The sequence below is a fragment of the Macrobrachium rosenbergii genome, chromosome 54 (assembly GCF_040412425.1).
Source record: "Macrobrachium rosenbergii isolate ZJJX-2024 chromosome 54, ASM4041242v1, whole genome shotgun sequence".
Classification (NCBI taxonomy): Eukaryota; Metazoa; Arthropoda; class Malacostraca; order Decapoda; family Palaemonidae; genus Macrobrachium; species Macrobrachium rosenbergii.
Genome location: NC_089794.1, coordinates 28,894,612 through 28,914,506, shown reverse-complemented (window position 1 = coordinate 28,914,506; position 19,895 = coordinate 28,894,612). Strand labels below are relative to the sequence as shown.

Sequence of the window (19,895 nt, the reverse complement as noted above, 5' to 3'; positions counted from 1 at the left end):
AAATCATAACTGACGATAGTAATGCTAAATTATCAGTAAAAATCTATAAAGAAAATGATTCTTAATTCATGAAAGTCTATTCCACATCTTGAAGAAAAATGTTCCATAATATATATTTTTTAGTATCATTTCTGTTTTCTAATACTACACATCACAGCTTCTATGTGCAAATGGTCCTAGTTTTTTTCTCTATTTCCCATCTTTTTGCTCGGATTTTTAACTGATGTTAAGGATTCTCTGCGAAAATGGCCCATCGTCCTACGTTGGCCTTCAAACCTACGAAGTATGTTATGTTATTTCCTGATTAATAGGGTACTCAAAATTCATTCACTTTTCCCAGCATTTGAAGCTCGTACGAAATAAGTGGGTGTGAATACACACTGCGATCCCTATGATAGGAATGTGAAGTGACCTAGGCGGATATAACTGCCAAAACTGAGCACAATCATTACAAAAAAAAAATAACAATTAATTAACTTCCCTTTTATGTGAATGCCAACCTACTTCAGAAAACGATGCAATTTCAGTTATTCAAGAAACAGAGGAATGGAGTGGATGGTATAAAGGACTGATCTAAACTTTGACTCTCAAGTTTGTAACTCCCACACAAAGCCTGTAGAGAACGTGTAGCCTGAGGAGTGTAACAAGGCCATGCAATTGGTGGTGGAACATTGCCACAAGCCTGCCAAAAGTAATATCCAAATTAATACCTGTTAAATAGGCAGAGTGGGACCACCCTTTCGAAGGAAGTGTAACATGGCCATGTAAGTGGTGATAGTGGCACATAGCCACAAACCTCCCAAGAGTAATATCAGAAATAATACCTGTTAAATAAGCAATGTAGAACCAACTTTTTGAAAAAGTTGCAGAGAATCCAACTTTGGATTAAGCGCTGAATAACTGATCAGAAAAGATGCCTTTGGTCTGACTCTATAAAAGGAACAATGTGCAGAGAAGTTGCACGTACAAGGAAATAATTTCAAAATCACCCCAAATTCCACAATCACTCATCCAGTTTCTATAAATTTTACATATCGCAATCCTTACCAGACACAAATGTAATCTATCGTCCTTATCCTCCCCAGATGTCACTTCTACCTACTGCAATCCTCCTGCTGCTGTGTACTGTGTCCAGGGCACAGAATCCAAGCTGCCCAGCATATACCCATGATTGCGTCCCCTTTTACCAGTGCGTCAATGGTGTCATCAATACATCTGGTGGAGGGTTGATTGACCCCAGACTTGGAACAAGTAATGTAAGTAGTGTTCATCAACAAGTTTATACCTCTACTCACTGGCACTGATCTATTTTTGAAGATGCCATGTCAGCAGAATAAAAACAGTTTAAATATTTCTCAAGGCCCCATTTTCATCAAATATATCATAAATACTGGGCATTATTATCATTATCATTGGATCCAGGAAATGAATAAATAACAGTTTCCACAAGTGAAATATACATATTTATCACCTTTATGTACAGATGTAGTAGAAGAATAATTATATAATTGTAATCAACAACTTCAGTTCTCTTTTTGCTCTATACTACTACTAGTACTACTACTACTACTACTACTACTACTACTACTACTACTACTACTACTACCACTATTATAATTATTATTATTATTATTATTATTATTATTATTATTATTATTATTATTATTATTATTCATCCTAGGGCTGCAGAGTTACAGACACTGGAGAATTTGGTGTTTGCTGCCAGATACCTGGATCGACAAACATCATAGCTTGTTCGGGCGGCCAAATTTGTGTCGAACCTGTTTACTGTAATGCTGATGGTACAGTCAACACTGACGGATCAGGACTGATAGATGTTCGTAGAGCACGTGTGAGTATGTTTTCATAATTTTCCTTTGGTTCATGGAAATGGTTAGCCATTTTTGATGTGGTCCAGTCATGTGGGGAAACGAGAAGAAGCCTTTGAGTAGAAATAAGTGCTTTAGGGTGGTTCAACCACGTGGCAAAAATGGAAGATAGATTAGTGAGACATTGTTAACCTGAAAGGTAAGCCACAAGCAACAGAGTGGATAAGTGTTTTTTTGGGTGCTTTGGACATGTACAGAGACTACAAAAAGTCCTAGATAAAAAAAAAAATGGATCAGAGTGTTTTTAAGGTGGTCTGACCCCATAGCAAGAATGAAAGCAGATGGGTTGGTGAGAAATTTGGTTAACTGAAGTGGTAGGCCACAGGTAAATGAATGTATTATTGGCGCCTGAAGTGGTTTGGAAATGTAGAAAGACTTGAAAAATGTATAGAAGGGACTAATGATGTTACGGGTTGTTTGGATATGTACACACACTTGAAGATTGAGGAGGCGTGGTCATATGGCAAGAACATCAGTATACAACAGAATTAGTCATGGGTGAGCAAACGAATCAGTGCTTCAATGCGGCTTGGTTGCTTGGAGTGAACTAGAGATGTGTAAGTGAAGAGGCTGCCTATTTTGTAAGTCTTTGGAGGAGAGGGAGAAATGTGTATGCAAAATGCCATAAGGGTTAAATAAGATTAGTACATGTGACAGAATTCAATACACTGCAGGTGAGGCTTCTGTGTAAGTATACGAAGCGACTGTGCTTGGACAGCAGATTTGTAAGAATGAAGGGATCTCAGTATCCAAAAATAGGAAGGATAGAGCCGTAATAGAAGTGAACTAAACATTGTATGGAAGGGTGTCGATCCACTGCTAATCAGGCTTCTCTGAAGTCTGAATGTCAGTGACAATTATCGTTATTCTCTTACCAATCACCCTTTTGTGGAAAAGGCTCATCTATGTACAAAAATAATGAAAGAGGATGTGTATTTTCCTACCAAATTTTCATGTTAGTTGAGCTGTTTTGATCAATGGCTTAGTTTACAATACTTTTTTAATATAAATCTTCAGCTTTCTATTCTATTTAGAATCTAGGATTGAACCGGCACTGTAAAATTCAAAAATTACCAAATTTTCCACTAATCTGAACTTGGGAATGAAGCCTAATCTAATCATTGCAATAACTCCTTCCTTATCTGGCAAATGTTAAGAATTGGGCAGATTTTTACAAAATTAATGATAACCTCATTTTTTAAATTATGATGTAGTTACTTGCCCCTTGTAATTCAGGGGAGAAGAGCAGTAAATAAAATAAACTTGCCTAAACCATAATCAGCAATGTCAGGCACACAGGCTGTTTCATAACAGGATACATAGTCACATAATTGACGGTAATTAGACCGTAAAACCTTAAAAAAAAACATAAACACCCAGGAAGATGATAAACCGCAGAGACGTTTTGCGGTTGGCAGCGAAGGCAACCATTATTAGATACGTACGACATTTCTTACCGCGAAGGACAATGAGCAGGTCAAAAGGATGCGTTCATCTAATCAGTAAATGGATGAAGAGAGTGATATTCGCCTCTTGAATAAGTGAAGGCTATATGAATGACAGTGAGCAAAAACAAGAAGGGGAATTTCACAGTATGGTAGTAACTGGCATTGAGAAAAACAACAAAACAATTAACACACTAAAACGATAGACAGAATCCAAAACTAAATTATATGTGTTGATAATTTAACAATCATGTTGTTGTACAGAATTCTCATCTTTTATTCAAAAATACTTTTATATATTTTCTTATTGTTTTGTCTTTCTCCTGAAGAGCAAGTCATAAAAACTGCCTTTCACTCAGCCGGGCAACTGGCTCTATTCTAGCTCTCCTAAGTTAAGTCTTGACTCATTATCTGAATTAGTAGCTTTAGAGACACATACCCTTATCTACTGTAGAACGAACGCCCAAAGGATCTATCTAGATTCAAGTTTTAGTAGAATTCTAAAAACAGCATTTTAATCATTACAGAACTGCCTTGTTGACAACAGCAACGGTGCCTTAGGGGTCTGCTGTTCACCTACTGGCCAGACCGTAGACAGATGTCCTGGAGATGCCACCTGCGTCGAACCAGGGCAGTGCACTACGAAGGGCCTGAGCACAGACAGCCAATACCTTCCCTACGGACAAGGAGGCTCCTGGACCAAGTGCAAGATAAACATTGGGCCCTACAGCAGCATCTCAGGAATCTGCTGTCAGAGACCTAGTCATTACGAGGCGGCCAGGGAGTGTGGCGTGCGCCATTCCGACGACGATCTGACGCGCATACGACCCCAGCTGGCCAAAACGACCGCGGATTTCGGCGAGTACCCCTGGCAGGCGGTCGTCTTCCACAGGAACTTCACCTTCAACTGCGGCGCCACGCTGATATCCAACCAGTGGCTGGTCACGGCGGCTCACTGCGCCTCCGACCGCTCCAGCCTGAAGGTCCGCCTCGGGGAATGGGTCGTGAACGACAACAAGGAGCCTCTGCAACCGAGGGACTTCGAAGTCAGCAGGATCGTCGTCCACCCGAACTACAACTCGTACAATCTCCACAACGACATCGCCCTCCTGAAGCTCGACTCCCCGGTCAACTACGAGTACCACATCAACAGGGTGTGCGTTCCCAGGGCGGACCAAGCGGCGCCGCGCCAGGGGACGAGGTGCTTCGCCACCGGCTGGGGTAAGAACGCCTTCGACGGGCAGTACCAGGCGACCCTGAAACAAATTGACATCCCCGTAGTCGACCAAGGGAACTGCCAGCGTCTCCTGAGGAGGACCCGGCTTGGGAGATACTTCAGGCTCGACGATTCCTTCGTGTGTGCGGGAGGGGAACCGAACAAGGACGTCTGTAAGGGCGACGGGGGAGGTCCTCTTGTGTGTCAGGACCCTAGAACCGGGAATTACTTCCTCTACGGGATAACTGCTTGGGGCATCAGCTGCGGAGAGGACGGAGTGCCCGGTGTTTATGTCAACGTGCAAAAGTTCTCCGACTGGATATGGCAAAATGCTGATTAGCTCTCTCTCTCTCTCTCTCTCTCTCTCTCTCTCTCTGCTTCCCTTTTCGTTGACCTCTATAGCCTTGCCTCTTCTAGTGGGCATTTCTATCGCTATACGGGTTTGGGCATCATATTCACTACCTAAACCTGAGGTAGGTAATGGAATAGCCTCCATTGAAAAACAGGACGGCTTCATGATTAGCTCTCTCTCTCTCTCTCTCTCTCTCTCTCTCTCTCTCTCTCTCTCTCTCTCTCTCTCTCTCTAATAGGTCAGGCATCATATGAACTATTTACACATGAGGTAGGTAATGGAATACATTGAAAAACAGGACGACTTCGTGATTAGCTCTCTCTCTCTCTCTCTCTCTCTCTCTCTCTCTCTCTCTCTCTCTCTCTCTCTCTCTAATAGGTCAAGCATCATATGAACTATTTACACCTGAGGTAAGTAACGGAATACATTGAGAAACAGGACGACTTCATGATTAGCTCTCTCTCTCTCTCTCTCTCTCTCTCTCTCTCTCTCTCTCTCTCTCTCTTGGTCGGGCATCACATTCTATTTAAACCTGGGGTGGTTTAAGGAATAAATTAAAAAACAGGACGACTTTAAGAATAACTCGGTGGAATTATCCAGTTGATTTGAACTGCACGTGTCACTTATCAAATATTATGCAACGTAACGACTGAAATGGATGCACCGAATGAATAAACTATAATATATTAACAATAAACTATGACATTATCAACGTGTTTTCTTTACTGAGATGTATTACTCATTTACATGTATCCCATTTTTACACAGAACAAAGAAACAAAGAGATGAGAAGCTTCAAAGTGCAATAACTGGTAGTTAATGCGTCTGAAGCCATGAACTTGAATAAGAGAGAGTTAGCTTGTTACTTTCCATATACTGTATGTATGTATGTATATATATATATATATATATATATATATATATATATATATATATATATATATATATATATATATATATATATATATAAATATATCAATATACCTATTCACACACACATATATATACAGTATATACACGCACAACGTATATATATATATATAAAACTCTCTCTCTCTCTCTCTCGAGCGTGCAGGCTGCATCTCACCGCCCGTGTGTCCCGTTCAGCTAAGATAGTTTTCCTAGATCACTTCAAAGTCATGGTCAAAGTGAACGACCGCACTCAATGGAATATGACTTTGTCATGTTGCTCGCGCCATCAGTGCGGAAGGTAGATAGATAGATAGATGGATGGATAGATGGATAGATAGATAGATAGACAGATGGATAGATAGATAGTAGAGAGAGATAGAGAAAGATAGATAAATAGATATACAGATAGACAAAAATATAGATAGATAGATGGATAGATAGATAGAGAGAGAGAGAGAGAGAGAGAGAGAGAGAGAGAGAGAGATCGACAGTAGAGAGAGATAGAGATAGAGAGAGATAGATAGATAGCAGAGAGAGAGATAGAGATAAATAGACAGATAGCAGAGAGAGATGAAGATAAATAGACAGATAGCAGACAGAGATAAGAGATAAATAGATAGATAGCAGACAGAGACAGATATATAGCTATATAGATAGCAGAGATAGATAGATAGATAGATAGTAGAGAGAGATAGATACAGATAGATAGATAGATAGATAGATAGATAGATAGATAGATAATAGAGAGAGACAGAGATAGAGAGATAGATAGATAGTAGAGAGAGAGAGAGACAGAAATATAGACAGTAGGGAGAGACAGAGATAGAGAGAGATAGAGATAAACAGATAGATAGTAGAGAAAGATAGATAGATAGATAGATAGATAGATATATAGTAGAGAAATATAGATAGACATACAGATAGACAGAAAGATAGACAGACAGACAGTTGGGCAGGTTGACAGGAGACAGGTGAATAGCTTGATAAATTGTCTTGTACAGAGAATTAACCTGGGTTACATGGGTTAAAAGTGAAATTTACATAACTATGGAGAGAGAGAGAGAGAGAGAGAGAGAGAGAGAGAGAGAGAGAGAGAGAGAGAGAGAGAGAGATGCAAGATCTTTCACTTTTGCTCTATGCAGTTCTCAAGCAAAACCTAGTATACAGTATATATGTACGTGTGTATATGCATATGTATATGCATGTGTATATGCACTGTATATACATAATTTGCTAAAAATGCTTCTGATTAAAGACAAAAGATCTTGTATTTGCCTTTTTTTTAACTTTATTCGTGGCCATATGTGTAATTTTGTATAACGATTAGATACCAATGGTATTAGTTTTACATACTTTCATACACACACAGTATATATATAATATATGTATATATATACATATATATAATTATATATATACACATATATATAATATATATATGCATATATATATAATATATACTGTACATATATAATCTCTTTTACCAGCTACCCTTCGTAATGAAAATTTATCTTACGGACCGGCAACTCTTTAGCCATTTTTACTGCATCTGACAACTGCTGGTTCTTCTTCCCTCTATCATTAATCGTTCGCCAAGTCATTCTATCCAGGAATTTCTTTACAATGATCCAAATTGCAGCCTGAGAGAGAGAGAGAGAGAGAGAGAGAGAGAGAGAGAGAGAGAGAGAAGAGAAGGGCGAGTGTTATTGATTTCTTCAGTAATTTGTTTTTGTCTGTTTGTCTGTCTGCCTGAGAGAGAGAGAGAGAGAGAGAGAGAGAGAGACAGGCTTGCGACAACAGTAGGAAAAAACACCTCCAACCCAAGACCAATGCCACCACAATAATAATAATGCCATGACGTCATCACTTACCAGCCCTTTCAGTGACGTCATCGTTTATATAACTCGAGGCCTCCGTGAGGGCAACTGTAGTACCAGCTCACTTGTAGGTGGACAACATATTAGCATTATTATTATTAGTACTGCTATGGCCCCAATAACTTAATGAAAAATACCTTGCAAATAACCAGATTTCTCCTAAATCGAATCACTTGTTGCCAGTCACGATGACTAACTTTGGTTAAATTTTCGTAAGAATCCATATCGTACTTTCAGCATAATCCTGCTACCAAACAGACAAACATACAAACAGGCCCATGAACGTAACACTGCTGAAAAAACAGGCAAGTAAAAGCCACTGGTTCTGAGCAGTGTGACAACAGTATGTGGGTGCTAGCGTCAGAAAATAAGTATGAAATGTCATATAAGAATGGTCTATATAAAAATGTAAGTAAAAAGAATTTTTTTGTCAAAAACATCACACGAAACTGGAAGTAAATAAACCAGAACTGATTTAAAATGATTAAGTCACCTATGGATTTTTATCCTCCCACTATTCTTAATGTTGTCAGCAAAAAAAAAAATCACTGAACCTGAAGTCTTTTGTGAGCCTAATCTATTTTTATAAAATAATATCTTTTACGATTCTGTCGAGTATTTTAGATCTGTTTCATCAGAGCCTTGAACTTAACTTAAATAACATCAAAAGGTTTAAGATGTCAACAGCATAAGTTTGCATCAAAACTTTTGCTTCACAATGACATCAAAAGGCTTCTAATGTCAGCAACATAAGGCTGCATAAAAGCCTTAACTTTGGATTAAATGACATCAAAAGATTTATGATGTTAAAAACAGATTAAATGACATCAAAAGATTTATGATGTAAAAAACATAATGTTGAATCAAACCCTTAACATTGGTTTTATGCTGACATCAAAAGGTTTAAAACTTCAGCAGCATAAGGTTGAATCCAAGTCTTAAACCTTGACTTAAATGACATCAAAAGGTTTTAAGATTTTAGCAACAGAAGGTTACATCAAAGCCTTAACACTGGCTTAAAATTACCTCAAAAGATTTTAGGACATGAACAGCATCAAGTTGCATCAAAAGAATCTTTGCTCCAGTGACATCAAAAGGTTGGAAGCAGAATACTGCGTCAAAGCCTTAACCTTGACTTAAAATGTCTTAAATAACATCAAAATATTAATCATATCAAAAGCATAAGGTTGCACCAAAGCCTTAACCTTGGCTTGAAATGACATCAAAAGGTTTCAGATGTCAAAGGCATAATATTGCTTAAAAGCTTAACCATGGCTTAAAATGACATCAAAGGATTTTAAGAAGTCAATAGTATAAGGCTGACTCAAACCCTTAACCTTGGCTTAAAATGACATATAAAGGTCCTAAGATGTTAGCAGTGCAAGGTTCCATCAAAAACCTTAACCAAATGACATCAGAAGCTTTAAGATTTCAAAAGCATAAATGACATCAAAAGGTTTCAAAGAGGCAACAGCGTACAGTTTCATCAAAGCCTTAACCATTATTTAAATGACATCAAAAGGTTTAAGACGTCAGCAACAAAAACTTGCATCAAAGCCTGAACCTGGACTTAAAATGACATGAAAAGGTTTAAAGGCTTCAACAGTTAAAGGTTGCATCAAAGTCTTAGCCTTAGCTTAAATGACATCAACAGGCTTGAGATGTCAAGTCCATAAGGTTGCATCACAGCCTTAACCCTGGCTTAAATGACATCAAAAGATTCATGATGTCAAAAGCATAAGGTTGCATCAAAATCTTAACCATGGCTTTATTGACTTCAAAAAGTTTTCAGACATCAACAGCAAAAGTCTGCACCAAAGCCATAACCTTGACTTCAGTGACATCAAAAGGTTTTCAGACGTCAACAGCATACAGTTTCATCAAGCCTTAACCACTATTTAAATGACATCAACAGGTTTAAGACGCCAACAGCATAAACTTGCATCAAAACCTGAACCTTGACTTTATCGACTTCAAAAAGTTTTCAGGCTTCAACAGCAAAAGACTGCACCAAAGCCGCCATAACCTTGGTTTTAGTGACATTAAAAGCGTTCTCAGAATTCAGCGAACGAAAGAGTTGCATCACTGCCTTATACTCGACTTAGCTGACCTTCAAACTTTAGCGAGAGGTCGCCGATGGAGCGTGAGGACACTCTGCCCAATCCTTCCTGCGGTTCGCGCTCAGAAACCTGTCGAGACCAACAGGAGCAGGCGAGGAAGAACCAGAAAACCTCCTCGAGTAAAAAAAAAAAAAAAAAACGAAAAAATCGTGCTGAAACTTTTTAGAGACGTGCATGAAAATTGCAGGGTAGCTGCTGGAAGAAGAAGAAGAAGAAGAAGAAGAAGAAGAAGAAGAAGAAGAAGAAGAAGAAGGTGAGGAGAGGCCAGAAGGGGGGAAAACGGGTTATTTCAAAATGGTGTCTTCTTAAAAGATTGAAAATATTGGATCATAAAAATACCACGTCAAGGTCATGTGATTCATTGTAAGAGAAAATTAAGACTCGAGGTTGAAGTAAACAATTGGAGAGGGAAAAAATGCAAGGTCTAGTGAGAGTCTTATCAGTTCTTTGATGATAATAATAATAATAATAATAATAATAATAATAATAATAATAATAATAATAATAATAAAGAAGCACATCCTCTCTTAGCCGACTGCTGTTAAATAAGATGGCTGAATAATTTGCGTTTATTTATACTGAGTCTTATCAGGAAGATTGAGAAGAATCAATATAAAATTACCTCAGATAATAATAATAATAATAATAATAATAATAATAATAATAATAATAATAATAATAATAATATTAATAATGCTGTGTATCAGGTCCACAATAATATTCAATGGTATTCTTGTTGATTTTATAAAAAAAGAGTTACAAAAGCTTTCGAACCCAGTCCTAGGTTCATCTTCAGGACAGGGTTCGAAAGCTTTTAATTTTTTTTATAAAATCAACAAGAATACCATTGAATATTATTGTGGACCTGATACACAACATATCCCGTTCTCGATCTAGAGGAGAAAGGACCTATTTATAATAATAATAATAATAATAATAATAATAATAATAATAATAATAATAATAATAATAATAATAATAATAATAATAATAATAATAATGAAGAATTATTTAGCTGTGGAATATAGAGTAATTCTGGTGAAAACATAACACTCACCAACAGAGCAATAAATGCATTTAGTAATAATAATAATAATAATAATAATAATAATAATAATAATAATAATAATAATAATAAGATAGAGGTCTTTAGGTTTACAGTATACAGCAACTGTGGTAAAACTATCAATACTCGCTTATATGGCAATGAATGAATTTCATAATAATAATAATAATAATAATAATAATAATAATAATAATAATAATAATAATAAAGTATTTAGCTTTACACTATCCAGTAACTGTATTTAAACCATTAATACTCGCCAAAAGGACAACAGATGCATAAATGCAATTCATGACATCAATAACAAACTGAATAACAACATGGCTTCCCACTGCTAGAAAAAAAAATTACAGCAAAATCTCAACTTCAAAGCAAAAAATGTCTTATTAAAGAACGTACCCAATCCCACGCTCCCTTGCACAAGCCTCGGCGAAATGAAAATAACCACAGCAGTTTTGCGATAACATACCCACAAAAACAATAACACCATACTCAGGGCCACAGGAAACGGATGTGTACAGGTTTGTGCTTTTGTCATCGTGGCCAAGATGTTACTCCATAAATGAGGGATCTTTGGTGCTTCAGGGAGTTTTTATTTTCTCGAATCAATGGGTTCTACTTATGTATGATGGCTCCACGAATTGAAATGCTATGATGTGACCATACAAATAGACAAGAAGGTAGTTCCAGAGAAAAACCATAATGGAATCACAGAGAAACAGACAAAGTGGTTCCAGAGAAAAACCAAAATGGAACCTAGACAGAGAATAACAAGGTGGTTCCAGAGAAAAACCAAAATGGAACCTAGACAGAAAAACTAGGTGGTTCCAGAGAAAAACCAAAATGGAACCTACAGAGAGAAAAACAAGGTGGTTCCAGAGAAAAACCAAAATGGAACCTAGACAGAAAAACAAGGCGGTTCCAGAGAAAAACCAAAATGGAACCTAGACAGAGAAAAACACGGTGGTTCCAGAGAAAAACAAAAATGGAACCTAGGCAGAGAAAAACAAGGTGGTTCCAGAGAAAAAATGGAACCTAGACAGAAAAACAAATGGAACCTAAATGGAACAGAGGAAAAACAAGAAAAACAAAAATGGAACCTAGGCAGAGAAAAACAAGGTGGTTCCAGAGAAAAACCAAAATGGAACCTACAGACAGAGGAAAAACAAGGTGGTTCCAGAGAAAAACCAAAAATGGAACCTAGACTGAGAAAAACAAGGTGGGGTCCAGAGAAAAACCAAAATCGAACCTAGACTGAGAAAAACAAGGTGGTTCCAGAGAAAAACCAAAATGGAACCTAGAGAGAGAAAAACAAAATGGCTCCACAGATAAAAAAAGACAGGATAGCCTGAGAAAAAAAACATTGAAAATCACACAGAGAAAAACAAAATGGTTGCAGAGAAAAAACAAAATGGCTCCACACCAGAAAAAGGACAAGATGGCATGAAGAAAAACAAATAACATTGAAAAACACAGAAAAACAAAATGGTTCCAGAGGAAGAACAAAACAACGCCTATAAAACAATGCAAGAAGGTATGAGAAACAAACAAATAATACCGAAAAAGATAGAAAAAAACAAAATGGTTCAACAGAAAATATAATATGGTTCCTAAGAAAGGGAGACAATACAATATAAGAGAAAAACCCCTAAAGGTTCCAGAGCAAAAACACTACGGTTCCTGAAAAAAAAAAGACAGAATGGCATAAGAGTAAAGATCAAAATGGTTCCAGTGGAAAAACAAAGTGATTTGAGAAAAAAAAAAACAAGATGGAGTAAGAGAAGAAACAAAATTAATTAAACACAAAAAAATTATTGTTCCAATGAAAAAGCAAGATGGCACAAAAAATCAAGACAATAGCCACACATACTTATGGAGAAAAACAGACTATATATATATATATATATATATATATATATATATATATATATATATATATATATATATATATATATATATATATATATATATATATATATGAAATGTATCAGATGTACCTTGAACACCTTAAGGTGTGTTTTAAAATCTGAAGCATAAAATTATTACTCTTACGTTTCCTGAGCAATGAAAAACAACCACTCCCTAGCTCTCATGCCCAATAAGAACTGCACTCTCTCTGTCTCTCTCTCTCTCTCTCTCTCTCTCTCTCTCTCTCTCTCTCTCTCTCTCTCTCTCTCTAACCACTTCCCAAGAAATCTACAGCATCCTCATCCGAACACAGAACCAGTTTGGTTTTGAGCCTCCGGGACAGACCAGAAGACAAGAGGAAGGGAGATAAGTACAGCTTCTTCTTCTTCTTCTACCTGGGATGCACTTGACAACGGAGAAGGCAAAGAGAGAGAGAGAGAGAGAGAGAGAGAGAGAGAGAGAGAGAGAGAGACGAAGGTATACCTAAGGTATAACTACCTGGTTTTGGTATGTGGTTACGCTGTTTCCAAGCGGATGGAAGCTTAGCTTAGATCATCCACTGAGAATTTACGCTTCAAGTTTGATGGGTCTACGCATGGGATACGAGTGGGTGTGTGTGATCTCATTATCTGTAATACAAATCTATCTATCTATCTATCTATATCTATATATGTGTGTGTGTGTGAGTGTGCGTATGCGTGCGTGTGTACATAGATGAATATATGCACACACACACGTGATTTGCATATACAAATTTACAAGGAAAAAATATATATTTACATATATATATGTGTACATATCTATATATACATACATACATACATACACACACATATACAATATATATATATATATATATATATATATATATTATATATATCTTAAATAATACCACAGCAATATCTTCAGGAAAAATCTGCATTGAGAACAGCCCAAGACAGGAGACAAACGGGAGGAAACCCGAAGTCTTCCTTGTAGTTTACACAGATCTACCCACGGGGGTGGGGGTAAGGGGAATGGGTGGGAATGTTTCTTGGGGTAAGGGGTGGGTAGAAGGGAATTCCGAAGTGTAAGACGAATGGCCACATTACCTAAAGTTACGAAGCGGAACAAATGATAGCATGGCGTCACGGTACTAGAATTCAATCATCAGTTTGTGCATGTACGTGTGTTCGTTGGTGTACGTGTGTATGTTTGTGAGTGTTTGCGCTATTCAAATACAGGATAATTCGTGTAATAACACGTGAATTCGCATTTCAGATTTTTTTTCAAATTCTGCACATGTGACCCCATCCACCACCAACACATCCTCCTCTCTCTCTCTCTCTCTCTCTCTCTCTCTCTCTCTCTCTCTCTCTCTCTCTCTCTCCTATCCTGCCCCCAACCACAAAAACTATTATTTTTTCATCTGAAGAAGAAAACTTCTCAGTCAACCTTTACATCAAAGTGTAGTGAGGCTTCGCTCGTTCCCCGGCGTTCAGTCGAAAATTGGTCACATAAATAATGATCATACACGCTTCAGCTCAATTGACTTAGGACCTGAGGATGAAACTATCAATATAAAAGCAGAATTTTTATATATATTTTTATATATAGTTTATATATTTTATCATTGTTTTATATATTAATGTGTTTTAATCTATGGGGTTTGCCTTTTAAGTTAATGGTTATTTTGCTCAATAATAATAATAATAATAATAACAATGATAATAATAATGTAGACGATTTCTGAATGGCTGTCTAAACAGGAGGGGGGGTCGCTTTACCTAACCAACCCCTCTTCCCCCGTCGGTTTCGACAACCAATCAAAAATCGCCTGAAACTTTTGTAAGCCCCTTGCGGGTATAATAATAATAATAATAATAATAATAATAATAATAATAATAATAATAACACAGCTCGTAGCCATTGTTAAACGGCAACACAGAAGCCTCATCAGCAACACATCAACTTCCTTACACGTACGAAATGGAATAAAATATATAGGCCAATGGCCAAGCACTGGGACCTATGAGGTCATTCAGCGCTGCTATGAAACAACTGTTAGGTGGAAAGTAAGATGGAAGAAGAGAATATGAACGGAGGTGTACTAAAATGAATGAAAGGGGTTGCAGCCAAGGACCTGAGGGACGCTCCAGAGAACCTTCAGTAATTCCTACAGTGCACCTCGTGAGGTGCACTGGAGGCACTAAACCGCCCGCCCCCGCCCCCGCCCCAACACAGGTCCTTACACGCATAGCGTCATTCACTCCTTGATTTTTGACACACATATAGGCTATATGTACACACTCCCGGCATTACTGTTATTCATAACAAGTATACACGTTTATACAACAAGAAAATTAACATGTTTATATAACACGGAAAAATAAACGTTTACATGTTTATAAAACAGAGGAAAGTAAACGTATGCATGTTTACATAACAAAGGAAAATAAACGTATGCATGTTTATATAACAGAGGAAAATAAACGTTTGCATGTTTATACAACAGAGGAAAACAAACGTTTGCATGTTTATAAAGCAGAGGAAAATAAACGTACACATGTTTATATAACGGAGGAAAATAAACGTATGCATGTTTCTATAACAGAGGGAAAACAAACGTATACATGTTTATATAACAGGAGGAAAATAAACGTATGCATGTTTCTATAACAAAGGAAAACAAACGTATACATGTTTATATAACGGGAGGAAAATGAATATATTTATATAACAGGAAAATCAACATATGCAAGAAAATAGCAAAATAATGCATATACAGTATCGTAAATGTGAATACAAGCGATAGCTTACTGAGACGCCAAGATAATCAGATAAATCAATGAATTCAAAAGCAGGTTTATGGGTACCATCAAACAAAGAAACGCGAAACAAGACTTGAGTCAAAGACTACGTCCCAGCGTATAAGTCTGGGACACCGGATGTATATAGCCACCATCTATGGCGTTATGCAAATTCAGCGCAGCCAGTGGGGACGGACCAGGCCATTAAGAATAAATAATGGGCAGAGGTGATCTAACCCACTGGGCAAAACGCCATTCACAGGAAGGATTACAGAGAATTTTCCAACTAGCCGAGTTCGTCTTCAATTGAACAGAACATATAGAATTTAGGCCAAAGACCAAGCGCTGGGACCTATGAGGTCATTCAGCGCTGAATGGGAAATTGACAGTCTGAAGGTCTGAAAGGCGTAACAGGAGGAAAACCTCGCAGTTGCACTATGAATCCATTTTTAGGAGAGGGTGGAAAGTCCGATGAAAGAGAGGTAATACGAATGGATGTACAGTAAAAGGAATGAAAGCGGTTGCAGCTAGGGACCGAAGGGACGCTGCAAAGACCCTTAAGCAATGCCTACATTGCACCACATGAGGTGCACAGTCTGACGGCACTACCCCCAAAACGGGGGCCTTCAAGTAGTAAGACGTTGTGCCCTTGAAACATTTTTTAAAACTTGTTCCTTGCCGAAACAGGAAGAAAAACTAATGGAAAACTAGCCACGGGGGAAGTAAAAAAAAAAAAAAAATCACGCACACAAGAATAATAAAACAATAACGACGAGTTATTGTACAAAAAAAGACGTATCTCGAAGATAATGTTCACACGAAGCTAAGAGAGATTCTGATAGGAAAATCCTTGAAAAGAGAAATTTGATTTTGTTTATTTTTGTCTTCAAGTGTAACTCCGTGGTAATCTTAATCGATAGGATAGTATTATATTTGTTTATATATATATATATATATATATATATATATATATATATATATATATATATATATATATATATATATACACACACACACACACACACACACACACACACATATATATATATATATATATATATATATATATATATATATATATATATATATATATATATATATATACTGTACAGTACATATGCATACAATACATACTATATACATACATACATATATATATACTGTATTTATGTGTATATATAATCCACCATACTCGTTTTTGCCTTTTACAAGTGGCTCCAAAAAGACTTAAGTGGTGAGACTGCAAGCTCAACGACCTTCTAGACTCCAAAAGCGACCCACGGACCTAGCAACCGTATGCCAAGGTCGTACCTTCTTAAGAAGCAACCTTCATAGCTCACAGAAAACATTTAGGGATGAAGCTGCTACCCTACGGTACCACCCAACGTGTCTTTGAAGGAGTTTTAAATGATCCCAAATTGGAGCCGGATTCCTCTTGCTCGAGAGGTGAGTATCTTAACCATAAGAATATAACATATGTGTCATGTATGAGATTTTTTTTTTAAGAGCCTGTAAATAAGTAAACTGTGTATGTATGTATGTATGTATGTATGTATGTATGTATGTATGTATGTATGTATGTATGTATATATGTAAGTATGTATACATACTCAAGTTGTGTTTGTATATAAATACATACACAAGTTTTGTATGTATGTAAATGCATAAGTTGTGTGTATATATACATACACAAGTTTGTATGAATGTAAATACATATACAAGTTGTTAGTATATAATTATACATACACTAGTTTATAAGAACGTAAATACATACACAAGTTGTGTATGAATGTAAATACATACTCAAGTTGTATAAATGTAAATGCATAAATACATACCCAAGTTTTGTATGAATGTAAATACTTACAGAAGTTGTGTACGTATGTAAATACATACACAACTTGTTTATGTATATAAATACATGCACAAATATGTATGTAAATAGATAACTTCTTCCATTCCAGAGTAAGCAAGTAAATGAATAACTCTTGTACCCATACCATCAAAAATTCACGGTAATACACAACTGGATCAAGACGGCAATATGTACTTGGCAGTTAATAAACTGAGGCGGGTATAGCAACTAGGCTGGGGAAGGGCGGGTATGGGGCTAGCAACCTCACCCCCAAAGGGCCTTGCCGAAAACCGTAAGGGTAACAACACCTTTAAACCCAACCTACGAAAGCGAAATGTTCAGGATTAAATAATAATAATAATAATAATAATAATAATAATAATAATAAAAATAATAATAATAGAAGCAAAAATAATAATAATAATAATAAATAATAATAATAATAATAATAATAATAATAATAATAATAATACCCTTATCATTACCTTCGAGGACAAAGAAGTCCCAAGAACAGGTTACAGAGCCTAACCTACCTGTCCCAGTCCGATAATTACGTATGACGTCATCACCAGTTAAGGAATGCGAGGTTAATATGGTGGTTCGTACTTTATAGCCCTAGTTTAACACGTGGAGAGAGAGAGAGAGAGAGAGAGAGAGAGAGAGAGAGAGAGAGAGAGAGGAAATATGCGGTGACTTCAGGTACAATGGAATTTTGCGACCAAATTATTATTACTATCATCAGTCAAAAATAATAATAATAATTATTATTATTATTATTATTATTATTATTATTATTATTATTATTGTGTTGGATAGGATATTCTGGAGATGCTTCAGAACCCTGATACGTCATTATAAAAACCAACATAAAGAAAAATTCAAAGTAACAGCAATACAATCTGTAAAGATTATATTGAATATATCTGCATGCATATAACGCATGTATATGTAAGGATCTTATATTCTCAATAATAATATTAAACATCCACGGAAACGAGACTCATCCTTGCCTGAGACGAACTTGTACATCCAACCAGTCACCCTCCCGCCTACAATTTACCACACGTGCCTCACTTTCGCCCTTGAAAACTATTCATGGCTCTATACAACATACAACTTTTTACTTTCATTTCCTAACTTCGCACATAGGCCTAACTGTTTTATAGCAAGGGCTTGATCCACAAGCATCCAAGTATGTTCAAATCAGTCTCGAGCAATTATCATAATTATCTCAAGACAATAACCATCTAATTATATATTTAACCACCTAATTATATATTCATAACCATGAAGATATCAATAAGAATTTAAGCCACCCTAAAGGTAACGTTACAACCTGGAGTTTTAGAGCGTAATAATAGGTTGCAAATAATAAGGAAGTTATTATTACTTTTTTAAATAAAAAAAATTAATAAATAAATTATATACATATATGTATAGGCTATATACATATACATATAATTATATATATATATAATATATATATATATATATATATATATATTAAAGATGATAACTGATTAAACAAACAAATGAAATAGGAAATAAGCATTCATGCACTTAAATATTAGACCCAACTTAGCCACCCAACTGACTTAATACGACGCTTCAATGTCGTCAAGTGTCAGTTCTTCTGACGACTGAAAGAGAGAGAGAGAGAGAGAGAGAGAGAGAGAGAGAGAGAGAGAGAGAGAGAGAGAGGGGGAGCATCAAGTCACGCAAAATATACTGAAACAGGTTCTGCATAATTGAATACTGAACAGTTACAGATAGATACACACACTTACATCCTTCTCTCAGACCACTCATTGCAACTATGGACGACAAAACCACTTGGAGCACAGAATAGGATAGAGAATTCCTCCATGACTAATCAAGTATTGCAAAGGTTTCTGGTTAACATGGAGACTTGGCCTAATCCATCATCAGTCTGGGCAACCAAATATAAATAGTAGGTTGATCCAGCTTTTCTGTTGGCCTACACGTAGCACCCCACAGACTACAACGTCCCATATTTCATCTGTTTGACTGTGAATCATCAATCACGAGATTTATTTTGAGCAACGGCTACAAGGGGGAAGACTAACCTAGTTTCCTAGTCTAGCCCAGACTTGAAGTTCGCTGCTGGACATTTTAATTAACATTCCGATCAACACAGATGTTTAGGAAGATTCCATTCACACTTGCCACTGCGCCAGGGATCTTACATGAATATACATCCAAAAAACCAGTACTACCAATATTAATGTAAATACTCCACGCCCTATTCAAGTATCTTGAGATATATATATATATATATATATATATATATATATATATATATATATATATATAATATAATATATAGTTACTAGAATGGGGCTGTTAGCCTAAAGCATTTTTGCTTAAACCCAGCAGACGCAAGTGCCCAAAAAAACAGCCGGGTGTATTCAAATATATACAAATCTTCACATCTATTACAAACTC

The 19,895-nt window shown here is 36.5% G+C and overlaps 2 protein-coding genes across 2 annotated transcripts; both read left to right on the top strand.

The window, feature by feature from the left end:
• Positions 1–223: 223 nt before the first annotated feature.
• On the top strand, positions 224–5,608 carry LOC136834627 (phenoloxidase-activating factor 2-like). Its single transcript, XM_067097206.1, has 4 exons — positions 224–283; positions 1,086–1,256; positions 1,682–1,852; positions 3,862–5,608. The coding sequence occupies exons 1-4, from the start codon at positions 224–226 to the stop codon at positions 4,888–4,890; spliced, it is 1,431 nt and encodes a 476-aa protein (XP_066953307.1). The 3' UTR covers positions 4,891–5,608.
• Positions 5,609–9,827: 4,219 nt separating this feature from the next.
• Positions 9,828–12,130, top strand: LOC136834626 (uncharacterized). The gene is made up of 3 exons (XM_067097205.1): positions 9,828–9,902; positions 9,999–10,064; positions 11,780–12,130. The coding sequence occupies exons 1-3, from the start codon at positions 9,828–9,830 to the stop codon at positions 12,128–12,130; spliced, it is 492 nt and encodes a 163-aa protein (XP_066953306.1).
• Positions 12,131–19,895: the final 7,765 nt, after the last annotated feature.